Source organism: Psammomys obesus, unplaced genomic scaffold, assembly GCF_907164565.1.
Source record: "Psammomys obesus unplaced genomic scaffold, mPsaObe1.curated_primary_1811, whole genome shotgun sequence".
Lineage (NCBI taxonomy): Eukaryota > Metazoa > Chordata > Mammalia > Rodentia > Muridae > Psammomys > Psammomys obesus.
Genome location: NW_026596158.1, coordinates 8,829,091 through 8,846,510, shown reverse-complemented (window position 1 = coordinate 8,846,510; position 17,420 = coordinate 8,829,091). Strand labels below are relative to the sequence as shown.

The 17,420-nt window shown below is 45.9% G+C and overlaps 1 protein-coding gene across 1 annotated transcript; it reads right to left on the bottom strand.

Annotated features, from left to right (window-relative positions):
- Positions 1-6: 6 nt before the first annotated feature.
- On the bottom strand, positions 7-16,783 carry Spaca6 (sperm acrosome associated 6). The gene is made up of 9 exons (XM_055594855.1): positions 16,472-16,783; positions 15,636-15,713; positions 9,539-9,607; positions 8,929-8,952; positions 8,154-8,231; positions 7,966-8,075; positions 7,487-7,643; positions 7,205-7,415; positions 7-239 (listed from the first exon to the last, which is right to left on the bottom strand). Exons 1-9 carry the CDS (start codon positions 16,677-16,679, stop codon positions 107-109), a joined length of 1,068 nt encoding a protein of 355 aa, XP_055450830.1. The 5' UTR covers positions 16,680-16,783; the 3' UTR covers positions 7-106.
- Positions 16,784-17,420: the final 637 nt, after the last annotated feature.

The following is a 17,420-nucleotide window of genomic DNA, read 5'->3' as shown; positions in this document are numbered from 1 at the left end:
AATTAAAGAAAATACAATTACTAGCCAAATGAAGCAGTGAACACCTATAATCCCCATCACATGAAGTTGAAGGCAGGAAGATCAGAAGTCCATGGCCATTCTCAACTCAGTTTTGTTTCCTGTTGCTGTGAGAAAATACCCTTGCAAAAGCAGCCAGGAAGAAAGGGTTTATTTGGCTAACAAATCCAGGCCACTGTCCATTATTGCAGGAGAGTAAAGGCAGCAGGAACTTGAAGCACCTGGTGAAGAGGAGAGAGTAATGGATTAACGCACCTGTGCTGGTGCTCAGCTCACTTTATCAATCAGCCCAGGGACCAGCCCATAAAATGGTGCTGCCTACATTAGGAGAGACTCATCTCACCTCAATTAACCTGGTTAAAATAATTCACAGGCATCCCTAATGGCCACTCTAATCCAGAATATTCCTTACAGAAATTCCTCCCCAGGTGTCAAGCAGGTAATCAAAACTAAACTCTGCTACAAAGGGAGTTCAAGGCCATCCTGGGCTACATGAAATCTTGTCTCAAAAACCTTTTAAGGACTCTCTTGACCTTTGTTTCCTCAACTACCATGCCACTTCCCTTTCTATGGATAGCAACATTCCATGAAAAAGCTGGTAGAATTCAGTTTTAGGAAAACTGATCATCTGTGTAGCCACAACCATAATCTAACGTAATATTTCCATCACTCTATACCTGCTGGAGGACATGCCTCATCCCGATGTCTCTCCAACAGACACACTTGAGGCAGCTGCTGTGAAATTTGTGAATTTACCTGTTCTAGATCCTTCACATAAATGGAATCTCACAGTCCGTGATCTTTTTTGACTGATTTAGCAGAACAGTTTCAAAGCTCACTCATGCTACTGAATCTCTGATTTATTCCTTTTTATGTTAAGCAGTATAGCATAACAGGGGCACAACCCATTTTTACATACCCTATTATCAGCTGACAGATGTTTAGGTTCGCTTTCACTTGGGATGATGATGTTCTTTGATAGGTTTTTGTGTGGACCTACGACTTTAATTCTCTTGAGTATACACCTGGGAGAAGAACTGCTAGGTCTTTTTAATTGTTATTATTTTGAGACAGGCTCTCACAGAACACATGTTAACCTCATCCATGGCAAGGATGACCATCTCCTTGTGATCCTCCAGACTTCATTTTCCTAGTTCTAGAATCATTAATACAAACTAGCACACTGCTTATGAAGTTCAGGGGCTAGAACTAAGGACTTTGAGCATGCTAGGCAATCACTCCACTGAGTGAGCCACATCTGTACACACCTGTAGCCCTAACCATTTATTTTTGTTTTATCTTTGTGTATATGTCCATGTGTGTGTGTGTATACACACTGATGTGATTATGTGGAGGTTAAAGATTATGTCACCTCACCATCCAGTCCTCAATTTCCAGCTTTAAGGCAGGGTCTCTACTTCACCACTGCATATGCCAGCCTTGGTTGCCTAGGATTCTCCTGTCTTCCTCTCTCATCTTGCCATATGAGGGCTGGGATTAGAAGCTCAACACTAAATGCATTTTTACATGGGTTCTAAAGATTCAAACTCAGTTCTTCATGATTCACTGCAAGTCCTTTGCTCACCCAGACATCTTTACAGACCCTAATCCTTGAAGCAACTGGCAGAATTTTCCACAGGGGCTACTCTGTCCTACCTCATTGCTAGCAATTGTAATGATTCTTTTGATCTTTCCACCCACTTCCCGAACACAGTGCCTAAGGTATCCTGGTGACTGCAGCTTGGTTTCTCTTTTTGGTTTTGATTTCCATTTCCCTAATGACTAATGTTGACTCCCACTGTTGAAAACCCAAGGCAGTCACATGGTCAGTACTCCCACTGCACCTCTCCTGCACTCCACAAAATTGGTCATTAAATTAAGCTCACTAATGATACCCACATTGTTAAAACCAGGACCCTCCCACTGAGGTATGTTTTCTTCACTTGGCTGTCAGGAAGAGACAGGAGCCTCAGATACTTGCTCCCTCAGCCTTGTTTGTTTTGTTTTATTTATTTTTGTTCCGGGCTGAGGGAGTTTGCTTAGTTTTACAGTACTTGCTTGGTAAGCACAAAGCTGAGTTTCACTCCAGCACTGCCTAAACTAACTGTGTTAGTACACTCCTGTGATACCTGGTCTTGGAAGGTGGAGGCAGGAGAATCAGGAGTTCAAGGTTATCTTTGTCCAACCTAGCCAAGAAAACACAAGCTCCAGATTCAAGGAGAAATTGTGCTCCAAAAGAATAGATGGAGCATGACAGCAGACATATGAGACCCTCTTTTAGAGTCCAGATGCATGAACAGGCATGCACACCCATTTGTACAATAAAGTATTCATGCTCTCTCACACATGTTCCAAAGCTTTCCTTTGGGTTTGTTATCATGCAGCCATTAGAGAACCACTTTTCTCATCTGTCTACACATGGCCCTGCTTGGTACTCAACATTATGGCTCTAAGCATTCTACTTACACTCTCCACAGACAGACAAGATTCCCAAATATTGTTTGACTAGGCTTGCTTCTAAATTCCAGTCTAGTTTAAAGCAACATCTCACACCCAACTCCAGACTTTCCTCTTCCTAATCCATCTCCCTGCCTCAGCAAAAGAAAGGCATCATCCTAGCTCCCTGGACCACAGATTTAAGAGCCATGGTGAGGATAAGAATAACCATTGAGTGCACCCTTGTCCACTGAGACCAGGCAAGCCTGCCCAGCTGGGGGTGGAGGGGAATCCAACAGCAGGCAACAGAGTCCATGATGTGACAGGAAAGTAGAATGGGTTAGAATGGCACAGTTTGGGGGCTCCCTTCTCTGAGAAGAGGACAGTGTAATGGGGAAAGAGGGTGGGAGTGGGACTAGGAGGAAAGAAGGGAGGGGCCGTGATCAGTTAATAAATTAAAAAGAAAAAAGAGACTGTCCTATAAAAATAAAAATAAAATAAAAAAAAAAAACACTGAATCTTTCCACTCAGTTACTGATTCAGTCACAAACCCATTAACAGGTGTGTTATCAATTTGCAAGAACAGAAATACTGGTAAACTCACAATGGCCTTCTAGCCAACACTCAAAGTGTGGTCTGCAATCAAGAATACCAGAAAGATGGGCTTACACAGTGGTTCTCAACATCCCTAATGCTATGAGCTTTGATCGCCCAACCATAGAATTATTTCATTGCTACTTTGTAACTGTAACTTTGCTACTGTTATGAATCATAATGTAAATACCTGGTATGCCACTGGATATTTGATATGTGACCCCTGTAAAAGGGTCATTCAACATCTTAGGGGGTCTGGACCTACAGGTTGAGAACCACTGGCCTAGTTCACACAGGCCCCTGGCATCAAGTCTGTCAACCTGACCTCAATTCCTGGGACCCCCCAGGTAGGAGAATTCACCTCTGCAGGTTGCACTTTAGCCTCCACAGAAATAAACGAATAGTTCATTTTAAAAAGTAAAGACCACCCAGGAGAAGCAGGCACGGTTGGTGCACATCTATAATTAGAGGGCTTTGGAAGCCAAGATAAGAAGACCCCAAGAGCCAAGCCAGGCTAGGTTAGACACTGAGATCCTGTCTCTAAGATGAAATAAAACAACAACAAAATCCAGATAATCTGAGTGTGGTCACACAAGGGTTCTCCAAGCATTTGGGAGGCTGAAGAAAGAAGATCCTGAGACCCAAAACAGGTTTGGCTACAAACTGAGACTCTGTCAACAACAACAACAACAACAACAACAACAACAAAATAAGTCTAGAAGGGTGTCTCAGTTGGCAAAGCGCTTGTTGTACAGGCACAGAGACAAGTTTCTGTCCCATAACCTACATAAAAGCCCAGGTGCAATAGTGGATGCTTGCAATCCCAGAGCTGCAAAGTAGAAATCAGGAGGACACTGGAGCCCTGTGGCCACCCCGTGTAGCTAAATTGGTTAGCTAAATGCAAGCTCCAGGTTCGGTTAGAGAGTCTGACTCAAAAATACTTTCAGGGTTGAGAGTAACTGAGAGAGATACCTAGCATCAATCTTGGCATTTACATGCAAGCACACACATGCAGACAAAAAGAAAATTAAAAAAAAAAATCATAATAAAATAAAACCCCAGACATATATGCCTGTGACTTCTGGGGTCAAAGACTGCACTAATTAAAGTTACTCATAGCTATAAAGTTATTCAGCAAGACTTGTCCTTTTGAAGTGATTGACAGATTGAAGGGAGCTGGTGCTTCAGTTCTAGACAGAATAGAATTAGGTCATGTCCATTACAGAGAAAGCCTCTGTGCTTTCCTTGATGTCTCTTAACCCCTGCATTTCCATCTGCCTGCAGATGCTATTGGGTGTATCTTCTGGACAGAATGGACTTACGGTCTTTAATGAAATATGTTCTCATGTATTTAAACACATAGTCTCTAGTTGATGATGCTGTAGAAGGAAGTTAAGGAATCTCCAGGAGGTGGAGCCTTGCTGAAGGAAGCACACCACTGGCTCGGCCTAAGTGGTTATAGCTTCACTCTACCTTTTGTTTTCTCTTCACTCCTACGTGTGGATGGAACTATGATGTGGCAGATTCCTATTCCTACCCCCATGCCTTCCCATACCTGTCAGGCTTTCCCCACCATGAGAAACTCCATCACTGTGGAACCATAAGCTTGGGCTTATGTTTTATCTTAATAAACCCTTTCTTCCTTACGCTGATTTTGGTCATGGTATTTTATCACAACAAAAGAAAAGTAATTTTTACACGGGTGCCACTCCCCCTTCACCCTCATCCCAGTGCCCCCTTCCAAGACTTGAATTCGAAGTGCCATCCACAGGCTTGTATTATGAATGCTTGCTCCCCAGTAGGTCTCAAAATTTGGAGAGACTATGGACACTTTATAAGGTGGAGTCCACCATAATAGGTTATTGGGGATAGGCTCTGAAGGTTTATTAGCCAGATCCCTGATTCCTCTAACTCTCCATTTCCTGGTCAGCCACACACCTGTGATCGCATCCTCCAATTGCCTTGGATGGAGCTTCTCAACCTTCCCTAAATCTAGGAGACTGAAAATTATCTAAAACTATGAGACAATATATGGTTACAGAAACAGGAAAGTAACTGATACCACAGCTGGATGGTATATATCAATCAAATCGTGACCTTCCATGGCCCAGTTAGGTGACTGAAATAAGAAATGTCCCCTGTAGGTTTACATATTGGTTTCCTGTTTGGAGGTTATGAAACTTTGTGGGGTAGAGCCTTGTTGGAAGATGTATGTCACTGTGGGTGGCCTTCCTGAACTTGTAGCCTCACCCCTCTTCCAGTTGGCATCCATGTTTCCTCTCTGCATTTTGAGATATGATCTCTCAGCAGTCTGTTGCCATATATCCCATCATCTGGCCTCTCCCTGTGCAACCACAAACTAAAATGAACTGTTCTGTAACTTGCTTTTGATTGTGTTTTATCACAGCAACATCCTGAGGTGGCTGAGATTCTTATAAACATCATAAGGAGAAATGGGAATTGCAAGGTAGGATGGAAAGGTCTCTTCCTTGATAGGAACAAGGCTAGGAAGACCAACAAGGGCCAGAATGTGTGAAGCCTTGGGATTTTGTGCATGTGTTGTTTTTTTTTTTGTTGTTTGTTTGTTTGTTTTTTGTTTGTTTGTTTGAGACAATGTTTCTCTGTGTAATAGCCCTGGCAGTCCTGGACTTGCTCTGTAGACCAGGGTGGTCTCGAACCCACAGAGTCTGCCTGTCTCTGCCTCCCCAAGTGCTGCCTTGGGAGTTTTAACAAGGAATTTGATTTGGTTCCAGTGACCACGGGAAACTATTGATGGGTTTAGAGCAGAGCAGCAATCCAATGCGACTCATTTAACAATCCTATATTGGAAACTAGTGGGGATCCAAGCCCATCCTCAGGACTCTCATGTCAGAAACATACACCAGTAATTCTAGAGCTAGTGAAGTGACATGTTGATCCTTGGGGCTTGCTGGCCAGCTATACTAGCCAGGCAAGTCCTAGCCATTGAGAAATCCTGTCCCAAAACCATGGGGAGGGGTCGTGTCTGAGGAATGACACTTGAGGTTCACTTCTGGCTTCTATGTGCACATTCATGTATACGTATTTATCCACCACCACCCCACACACAGTAAGAAACCAGACGAAGCATGCAGCTCAGCTGTACCGTTCCTGCCTAGAATCCACAGCAAGGGGCTGGGGGTGTCAACCACCACTAGGGATACTGTTTACTGAGAGGGATTGGGAGTGTAACTCAGCAGTAGAGGCCCTAAGAAAATACTCCAGTGAAGGGCTGGGGCTCAGCGGTAGAACTCCTCCCTAGAATCCCCCAGCGAAGAGCTGGGAGTGTTGCCCAGTGGTTTCTGCTCTGAACTACTAGAAGGGTGTGGGTTTTTTTTGACAGGATGAAAAGATTGGGAAAGAAAAGGTGTTTCTTTTGTGGGGGTAGCAGATAGTATGCTAAGGGTGTTTTCTACAGATGGAAATGCAAAGGAATTTGCTGGAGAAAAGGGTCTAAGCTGATGTCCAGGGGCCTCCCCGACTAAGATCGCTTGTATCCTGTTCACATTCTCCTGAGTATGGGGGGGGGGGTTTGTCGGTCCTTATCCCTGGGTGAGCAGTGACCACTTAAAACACTAAACAAACAAACCAGAGAATCCAGAACTAACTGAAATACATTCTTTTATTTCAGGGACAGATGTAGGATCAGGACTAACCCTTGTTAGTTGCCACTTAAGTACCATCGAAAAAAAATCCTGGGAAAACAAAGGGGTGGGTGCTGTAGGAGGGGCCAGTAAGAAAAACACATTTGGGTTTCAAAGTGCAAGGAGCTTTGACCTGAGTCTCCAAGGAGGGTTGGTGTGAGGATTCCTGGGTTATCTGACAGAAAGACAAGAGACCTGGATTTCTCATCCTGAGCAAGGGCTAGGACATGGTCCCCTGGATCTGAGGAAGGAATGCTGGGGCCTGGACCCCCCGAGTCTAAGAAAAGAGGGTTAGGCTTCCTAGAGCTTAAAGAATGGAAACTAGACTCCTTGGTCTCTGGTTCTGGGAGAACAGTTGGGTAGGACTGCTATGACTGTGGGAAGAGGCGGAGGTCTGGAGGACCGATGGGAGTCTGGATTTCTGGTCTCCAGGCGGAGGAAAGGAGCATGGACCAGAGGAGTTGGGAGAAGGGAGGGTGGAAGCTCGCACTCACCATGCTAGCGCAGTAACACTAGCAGACAGGAATGCGGCGGTGGTCGCGATCAGGAACAGGTTGCCGAGCGTCAGAGCCCGGGGCATGGTAAGTAGTTCGCCTAGGCTGGGACTCCAGGGCACGATCATTTCCGCCTCCCGCGCTGACCAATTCACCACTTCCCGGAATGTGACCTGAAGCTCCATCTCCCTAGGCGGAGGAGGGCCCGTCACTGCCCAGACGCAACGTTAAGGGGTGGAGCCTCGCTCTGGGCCCCACCTCACATCCTTGCCCTGCCCGCACCGTTCAGATAGAAGTAGAGCCGCGCCAGGGGGCGTTGGTCATGCAGGATCACGCATACGAAGGTCCCGCTGTGCTTGGGTTGCACTGGCCGGATTCGCGCCAGGTACCCGTGGGCCCCCGGCACATCACGGAAGTAGGACATGTCCCGAGTCCGGAGCTGCGGGGTGGCGGGACTGAAGCTGTATTTCAACTCTAAGGAGCTGAAATGTATCTTGACTCAGCGGGAATGGCACGCCTCCTACACAAGCCCTGACTCAGCTCGCAGGCCTCTGGCTCTTTTGGCTGTTCTAAGCAACCCTTCCCGGCATTCCCTGAAGCCCGACTCACAATGCACATTAAGCACCGGTCTTCCATACATACATTTAACCTATCCCCGACCCTCCTCGTGTACTAAACCGAACCCCCACCCTGAACTGAACCTTCTTCCTGGGAGCAGAACCGATGCCTTAAGCCCTCCAGCTGGCCCTTTCCGGACTCACACCTCCTCCCGCAAATTTCCAGGAATAAGTGAGCTCCGACTCTGGCAACTGGAAGCCCACGGTGCAAGAAAACAAAGCCTGGTTTCCACGTTTCACTATCAGGTCCTGAACTGGAGAGAGGTCGGGTGACTCTTGTAAGCCGGCATACGGCCTGCCTCTTCCCTGGTATCCTAGCCCCAACCCCTCACCTGGACAGTCCAGAGGTAGGTCGCAGATGGTGGAATAGCAGCCCTGGCAGTGGAAAAGCCTAGTGAACTCCTGGACACCTGTGAAGAGCAGGAGTGTTGAGCTCCCTTGCAGTCTCCAGACCAAGTCTCTAAATCTTGTTAAATCTACGGGAACTCCCAGGTTTCTGTTGGGGAGGTGGAGGATAGACCCAGTCTTTTCTACACCATTTAAATGACTAGCCCACGCCTGGGTCATATACTCCTTGTTTGGGCCGTTAAACCAGCTTTCTTTAACATATACATATATGCTGGCCAACCTCTCTACCACCGAACAATGCTCCCAGGTCCTCACTTGGAAATTTTAGGAAAGCGCTCTACAAATAAAACATACCCTAGACCCTCTGAAAGAGGCTAGGCAAGAGATCTACCACTGAACCCCAACCCCTCACTAGTTATTCTGGGCAAGTACTCCACTGCTGAGCTGTATCTTCAGCATTCTTTTTAGTTTTTGTTTTGAGACAGGGTCCCCCTAAGTTGCCCAGCACGGGGTAAAACTGTGTAGCCTATGCTGGCCTTGGACGTGTGATCTTGTCTACGCCTCTGAAGTAGCTAGGATGACATGCTTGAAACATCAAAGCCTGCTTCTATTAAGTTTTTGAACAATACCCAGTTTATGTACTTTCCTATTGGCTCCCTTTGGATCTGAAACCCTCTCCTTGTCTCCACCTTAAGCTTCAGGCTCCACCCTAGTCACCAAGCCTCCCCTGCTGTCTTGGGTTTGAAACTAAGACCTTACCGCAAGGAGGGACGCATGCCTGAACTGTGGAGAGAAAGAAGGCATTAGGATCCAAGTAGTCGACAGAGAGACCTATCTAAAGCCCCTCCAGATGTTATTACAGGCTGGGGACCCTCTCCTCTGGGGGACAGGTCTAGGCTCCTAATACAGCACCTAGGAAGGCAGATCAGAGTACATTGTTCCGAAGGGGCAGGGCCAAGGCCACAGAGCTTCATCCAGAGGGTGGAGCAAGGCCACAAATGTCACCATCTATGGAAAGGGAAAGGGGGTGGGGCATACTAAAAGCCTTGAGGGGAACCAGTCTTGAGGTATTAATTACCCTTCGGGGTGTGGAGTAGATACCAGGCAATCAATCCTTCAAGGAATTAGAACCTAATTAATAGGCCCAGTTAGAGAAGCACAGCCTACAGAAGATGCCTTTCAGTGCAGGGCCAAAAACATATCTTAGAAGAGACCTGGGTGGATAAGGTCCAAGACTGTTAAATGAACTGTCCTAGGATAGGAAATCCACTGGTTCCAGCATTTAGGCTGGATTCAGAGTAATTATCTGTGTGGTGTGTCGTGTGTCTGCGGGGGGGGGGGGGGGGGCTGGAGCTGGAGACTGGTTTACCTTTTTTAAGCTGTTGAACGGTCCTCTTCATTTCTGCTGCAGCACTGGGGAAGGCATCTCTAAAGGACCCTGGGGGACGAAGCAAGGTGGTTGGACTAGGAGTCCTTTCCCTACGGCTGAAGAGTCATTTGAGACTTTGTCTCTCCATAAGCACATGCTGTATTTCCTCCTCCCACAGGCACAAAGGGAAGGCTAACAAACTTCTCCAAGGTGCTCTGCCTCTTCAGAGCACTATCTGTGTGTATCTTAGTGGAAATGGGAGGATAATGATCAAGTCCTCCACAGGGCTTACGACGCCCTACAATGCTGTTTCCTCTTTCTCTGCTGCAGCCCTCTTGTGAACTTTCGATCTCCAGGTTACCTGGACCTCTTTATAAACATCTTTTGCCCAGCCCCAAATCATCCTCTGTATCTTATCATCTCATGTGTCACTGCAAAGGGTTTCATCACCCCAAATCTGTACCAAAGTCCCCTACCTCCATCTCTCATTGTGCCCCATTCACAGTGTACATAAGCTTCATCGGTTTGCAATCACACATGTGTATATAAATTATTTGTGTGTGTAAGTTAATGTTTACATATGCTAATGGATTAAGTCCATCTTTTTGGCATTTTGTTTTAAGACAGTGGCTCACTATGTTCCAGACTGGCTTGGACATCTCTATGTAGACCAGGTGGGCCTTGATTCAGAGATCTGCCTGCCTATGCAGGCAGTGCACACACCCAACTCCTTAATTGATGGTGGTGCATTGTTGTTGAGCATTTCATAATGCATGCAATGTATTTTGATTGTATTATCTCCTCCCCTATCTTCCAAACCCACTCACCTCCTACTCTTCCCAACCTTCTTCATTTTTTTTTTCTTTTAAATATAATAACCACTCAGTCCAATCTGGGCTGACCATCCACTGGGTGCACTACCAACCTACCAGGGACTGCATGCACCCTTGAAGACAGCTGGCTCTCTGTCCTCCAGCAGCCATCAACTATCAGTATGTCCTCAGTCAGAGGTGGAAGCTTCTGAGTCCCACCCCAGCACGGGAATGTTAATAGACTTCATCGTGTGCAGGCAACCACAGCTGCTGTGAGTTCAACAGTACATTAGTCCTGTCATGTCCAGAACACAGCACTTTGTCTTATCCTCCCTAATCTCTGACTCTTAAAAATCTTTCCACCTTCTTTTCTCAATGTTTCCTGAATTCTCACGTCTTGAATACAGCATCTTCGGAACCCACAAAAGGGCCCAGTCTTACAAAATAGCTCAGTAAGTATTATGTTGAGTGAATTCTAGAATCCAGCAGGAAATGTAGGTCACCAGCAGTGGCCTTAGACCCAAATGCCCTGGATGTGATAAAAATCGACAGTAAAGTGCTTCTTTTTCTTCTTTTTAAGTCCTTTTCTTGGCAACGTTTCTGTGTGTATCCCTGTCTGTCCTGGAACTCCCACTGTAGATCAGGCTGGCCTAGAACTTGGAAATCCGCCTGCCTCTGTAACCTGAATGCTGGGGTTAAAGGCATTCACCACCACCACACAGCTTGTTTCTTTTTTTAAATTTATGAACTGGTGACAAATATATGACTTTGGGAGAGTAATAAAAGATCTTGATACTGCTATTCTAAAAAATCGGAAGGAAGCTGAAGAGATGACTCTGAAGTCAAAGAATTGCTCTTGCAGAGGACACTCTTGTTTCTGAGCACCCATGTCAGGAGGTTCACAACCGTATGTTAGCCCAACTTCAGGGAATGATATCCTCTTCTGGCCTTCAAAAGCATTCACATGCACCAACATCCTCCATCCCCCCATACATATAAATAATAAGTCTTTAAAAATAACCAAATAAACTGATTGCCACACACAAAACTGAGGTAACAAAAATGCTTAGCATCTCTTTAAAAAAAAAATGTACAAAGCTACAAAACATTGACCAGTGCCATAAGGCAATAATTAGGCCAGTGACCACCATTGCTGTTCTCTTTAAACAGAGCATTTCGAAGCCCTTTTTCCCAGACCCAAGCACCATTCATTTCCACCCTTCACTCTTTTATGTTCTGAATCCTTGATTCTCACCACCATAGATCATGAGATGTGGCTCTCCAGAGACCAGCCTTCTGGTGAAAATGGTTATGACAGTGTTCACCCCCACCCACATTCATATTCAGAATCCTAATCCCCAGTAGAGTATGGAAGAATGTGACTGTATTTAAAGACAGCATTCTAGAGGGTGGACCCTAGACAAATATGATTGTTCATCTTTATTATCAATTTCATAGGATTTAGACTCACCATGGAAACAAACCTCTGGACATGTGGAGGGGTGGTTATTCCCACCCTTTATGTAGGTGGCATCCCAGAGTGACTCAAAAGCAGAAAGCTGAACACAAGTATTCACTTCTCCCTGCTTCCTGTGTTTGCAACATAATCAGCCATTTCACACTCCTGCATGACTTTCTACAACGATGGACGATACACTTAAACAGTGATCCATAATAAACCTTTTTTCCATTAAGGTGATTATCAGGTATTCTGTCACAGCAATGAGGTGAAGACCAAAATATATTATGTGTGTGAGAAACTGTCAGGAAGGAACTGAAGGTATTAAGTAAAGAAAGTACATTGTGGGTTGTCTACAAGGGCAGAGAAGTACCAAAGCCAAGAAGCTTTTGAATAATTTGGGTTCAATCTTTTAAGTATAAGAGCATGATCTAGTGACTGTACTAGTGAGTAGTACTGTAAAGAGGATATGGTCCCAGTGGAGCCCCCAGTGAGAGGCCTGGATCCACAAGGCCTCGCCCAACATACCAATAAGATGGTGGGACATACGAAGGACACCATAGTGGCCTGTGAGGTGGGCAGGGGTGGGTTAAGCATATATATCTAGTACACACTGGGTCAGGAGTGGAGGGAAATAGCCTAAACAGGGTAAATGGAATGTGGATTACGTCAACTGAACCATAACTGCAGTACAAAAGATACTGCAGTTTCCCTGGTGAGGGGCGTGTATTAGGAGCTCTGACAATGGGTTTTGCAAATCAGATATGAGTACACCTGTTTCACACTGATATACATCTACAGATCACAAGCCAGCCTCCACATGTGAGCTCCGTCAGGTGACAACTCTCTGGTCCTCAGTTTCCCATTGCACAAAAACAGCAATGATGGCAATGTCTACCACAAAGACTGAGATTGAGTGCTATGTAAGATGGAATCATTTTCATTCTGAGCTATCTTCTGTCCTGCTTAGCGCAATGCCCATAATTCCTTAGTGAAGACGTTCCTACCACCCTACTACTTACTACTCCAGGGGATCTGGCATCCTCTTCTGGCCAGTTCAGGCACTACACATGAATGTGGTGCACAGACATGTATGTAGGCAAACATTCATACACAAAAATAAATAAAGCAGTAACAATGGAAACTCACTTCTTTCATAATGCCTTACAATCTGAAGGTTGAGTTCACACAATATTTTGAGTGGTTCTGAGTTTTACCTGTGACCTGTCATGTGATGTTACGTAGAGCTAAGATGACATTCAAAAGGATGTGGATTGTGAAACATTTCATACACACACATACACACACACACACACACACACACACGAATAAGAACACATGTATTTCACTGTTTTATTGTGTCTGTTTTGAGGCAGACTATGCTACCTAGGCTCCCTAAATCCTACTGCCTCCTTCCAGATACTGGCATTGTGTGAGCAACCAGGATCATTTTATTTTCCTTTGAAACAGGGACTTTGTAGCCTGGGCTGGGTTCAAAGTCACTATGTAATCAAGGATGATCTCTCTGCCTCTACTTCCCCAGTGCTGAGATTACAGATGTGTGGAACCAAGGACTCTACTAGGTGCTTGGGATAAAACTCATGACTTTGTGCATAATAGACAAGCACTCTACCAACTGAGCTACATTCCTAGTCTTCAATATTTTTTTCACTATGTATTCCATGGTGCTCTCAAACTCTTGAATCCTCTGTCCCTTCCCAGCCTACCCTCCGACCCCAAGATTGTATGGACAAGCCACATCTAGCTTAGGAACAGTTCAGATTTCAGATTATTGCACTAAAAATATTCAACCTATACTCACCTTATAAATCTATTACGTGTATACAGAGTCATTATGTCTTGTGTCACACAAACACACACACACACACACACACACACACACACACACAGCACTAGTCTGGTTCATCCAATGCACAAATTATCCTACTTTCCCACCTGGAAAGTAGGGCTTTAAAACTCCACCTCACAGGGTTGTTAATAAAATATCCCTTAGGAGAATAATTAACATAAATTATTGTCCAGGAGACCCAACACCTCTAGGCAAGTCCTCCACAGCTTAGCCATAGTGCCAAGCCTTCCCTGCTAGATTCTATGTGAGAGCTGTATTACTAAGTCACAACCCTGCAACCTCAATGGTGGATTCTAGGCAGGCTTCTCTACCTGTAAGATACCCTCAACTTCATATTTTATTGGCTGTTTATTATCTGTGTTCTGCCCTTAAATACAAGCATCTCCAGGGCAGGCTATTTGCAGTTTTGGTACCAGCTGTGACCCCACAGGTGGTTCTGGAATATTCTGTAAGCCTCTGAGTAAATGATTGCACTAGGTTCTCCCAGTCTCTAGCCTCTCCCTCTGTGGGATTCCAGAAGCTCCTCTGCCCTGCTGAAAAGCCCCCTTTGGTCTTCCAGGTCCCTCAGGACAGTGTCTTAAGTCTCCTTGATTGATGCCAACATTTAGGTGTCTAGGTGCCTTGTTGATATATGTCATCAGTATCCCTTTCTGGTTATTGCAATATTAACTTAGACATCTGCCCTGGTCCAGCTCTTGGCTCCATGCTTGTCATCTTAGGATGTCGCTCTTAAGAAGATGGACCCCAGGTAAAGGCACTCCTGTAACTCTGCGTCTTTCCTTTCCCTATAACAGACCACCAGAAACACTCCCACTTTTCCATTTCCTAGTCTCTCCTCTTCACCATGCTCTCAGATCTGTGTCAGGCCTTTTTCTAACCTCAGCCTTTACCTGCTCCTAAGTCTCTGTCCTACAGAGACTACTTCCAAGGTCTGCCCTTGGTAGCTTTTCACAAGTTTCCAAAAAGGAGACATATTCCAGAATCCTGCATTTCTTCCATGTCTCTGGTTCCTGAGGCTTGGGAACACACAGAAATTCTCTTCTGTGATAGTCCTGGACACTGTTGAATGAGTGAACCTTTTCTTTGTTTGAAAAGAGCTCTGATACAAAACTTAGTGGGAACAAAATGAACCATTACAGATGGGGGAAAAAACAGTCCTGAACGCCCAGATCCTAGGAATGGCCAATTTATTCTTAAAACAAAGAAACAAAAAATGATTTCTCATACTGCTCTACTGCTACTTACTATCTATGTAGCACTGTGTGCCCTGTGTTTGGGGTGACCTGGTGTGATTACTGCTAATCATGTCTTTTTGAAATACTTGTCCCCAGAGGCTTAAGTTCTGCTCCATACAACATGATCTTCCCCAACGCCCCAGCAGAAGTCTAGCCCTTACTCTCCATGTCTGTCCCCTGAATGGATAGCTAGCTCCATTGCTCCTAATCTGACTTTGTCAGCAGTGAGAGCGTGTGTTGCCTTAAGTGATTATGTCTTCCGTAACACCTGTGTCAAAAAGAACCATTTCCTTTCAATGAGCTCTGACTTCTCTGGGAGATAAAGAGAGTATCTCACCCTAGGAGATGAGAATTTTCCACCTTAAGAGATGTGGAAAACGACTCAAGCTGAGAGCCAAAGAAATTTCCTGTCTTACAGGTGAGTAAGTGGAGCCCAGGTGAGAGGCAGGAACACATCCAGATTTCAGAGCCCAGACAGTGAGAACCACCCATAGGTCACATGAAATTGACCCCGCAGGGCCTCAGACTGTGACTTCTATACCTCTTTGAGTTCCTTGCCACTGTTGACTCCACTCATTTCTTCACTTTCCCCCCAAAAAAATAACCTAACTCACACAGGTTTCTAGTATCAGCCCCTTAAGATAAGTGTCCCAAGCAGAGAAATCTCTTATGTCTTCACATAGTCCTTGGAGCACCAAGCCAAACTCTATAAAACACTCACCCTGAGCAGTAGCCACCTCCTGGAGGGAGAGTATCATCTGTGTGAACGCATCATGCAGGTGGCTCCTCTCATCATAGTCTGAGGATGGATGAGAAACAGGCTGAGGAAGCACCATGGTACAAACCTGGTTCCAGTGCATTTTCTATGTCTGACTCTTTGTGGCTGAGAGCCCCCAAGTCCCACCCCCATCCCAGAGTCTATATCCCCAGTCTAAGTGCCCTACATGGAGAGATACCACTTTCCTTTCTATCCCCAACCCCAAACCCCAATCTGGGTATTTGTCCTTCCCTCTCTACCTCTATCTCTCTCTGTCTCTGTTACCCTGTTGCCCGGATCTGTTTCCTCTCTGTCTCTACTCCAACTCCATGGGTCTCTGTTTTATCTCTGGATTACTGTCTTTCTCTAGGTCCCTATCTCCCACACTCTGGGTCCTTGTCTCTTTATCATCAGGTCTCTATCCCACTCTCTCTAGGTACCTATCTCTTTCTGGGTCTCTTATCCATTTCTCTGGTTCTCTAGCTCTCTGTCCCTCTAAGTGTCTAATATCCCCACTCATCTGTGTTCCCATGCCATACTCTCCTCTAAGCAATGCTCGTTCCACTCTTTCTACTTTTCCATCTCTTTCCTCGTAATTCTGTCATGTCCCTTTACTGTCCTTAGCCCTCTCTGACACTCTGTCTCTAGGCTGTCTTGAGCCTTCTCTGGATGTGTTTCTTTCCATTGTTCCCATCTATCTCTCTTCCCTGCATCTCTGCCATGATCCTGTTCTTAGCTTTTCTTCTTGGCCTCTCCTGCCCCTCCCCAGGGCCCTGGTTCAGGGAAGAGGGTTTCCTCACTGATTTCCATGTCTGAGAGAACCTCAAAAGCAGTCTCGAATGTATCTTTACACTGGCGCAGCTTGGAGACATCTTTGCCCACAAACATCTGGCAGACACGGAGGCGTTCCTCCTGGGCAGTGAAGCAGAAAAGACAGGCCCACGTGGATGCCCTTAAGATCAGCAAGAACAACAGGACAAAGCTCCCTACCAGTGTAACCAAGGCCATCACAGAGGGTCTCTGGGTCTGAGGAGAAGCTAGTAACCTTTGTGAGGTCACTGTGGGGGAGGGGGAGCTGTGGCCTGAGATCAGAGATTGAGTTTCAGCTGGTGGTCAAGTGTCAGGCTCCATCTAGAGGAAGGTTGTCATGGGTCGCCTGCAATCCCTACATTTGTGGTTGAGCCAGGCGCCAGGCTCCCAAGAACCTCACCTGTGACCCTGGACATCCTCACAGGTTAAAGGGTCTCAGGGACCCAGAGGCCGGCAGTACAGTTATGGTGGACCAGAAAAGCCCTCTTCCTAGATGTGGGAGCAGGGAAAACGGGCAGAAACAGAGATACACTGAGCCCCAGAAGGCAGAAACGGGGCAAAGGGAAAATGTGAAACCTGGATACAAGTCTAGTGGCTCAGAGACCCACAATGTTACAGAGATATTCACAGCGCTTGAGAAACAGAAGTTTCAAGAAGCCCAGACACAATGGGGTAAGTGAAAGAAAATGAGAAAATCTCCTGATGGCAGAAGAGACTGCAAAGAAAAGGCCTAGAACACAGGATGTGGCCATAGAAGACATCCCGGCTCCTCCCAGGAACTCTAAGGCAGTGGTTTGAACCTAGGGTCCCCGCCGGCCCCTTCCAGTGCAGGGCGCAGCCTGGGGAAAGCTAGGAGGCCGTATAGTGATCTCCTCGGGTGTCTTCCTCAACTATACAACCTCCTACCTCAGCCCGGGGGGCGCGGCAGGTGGGCAGATT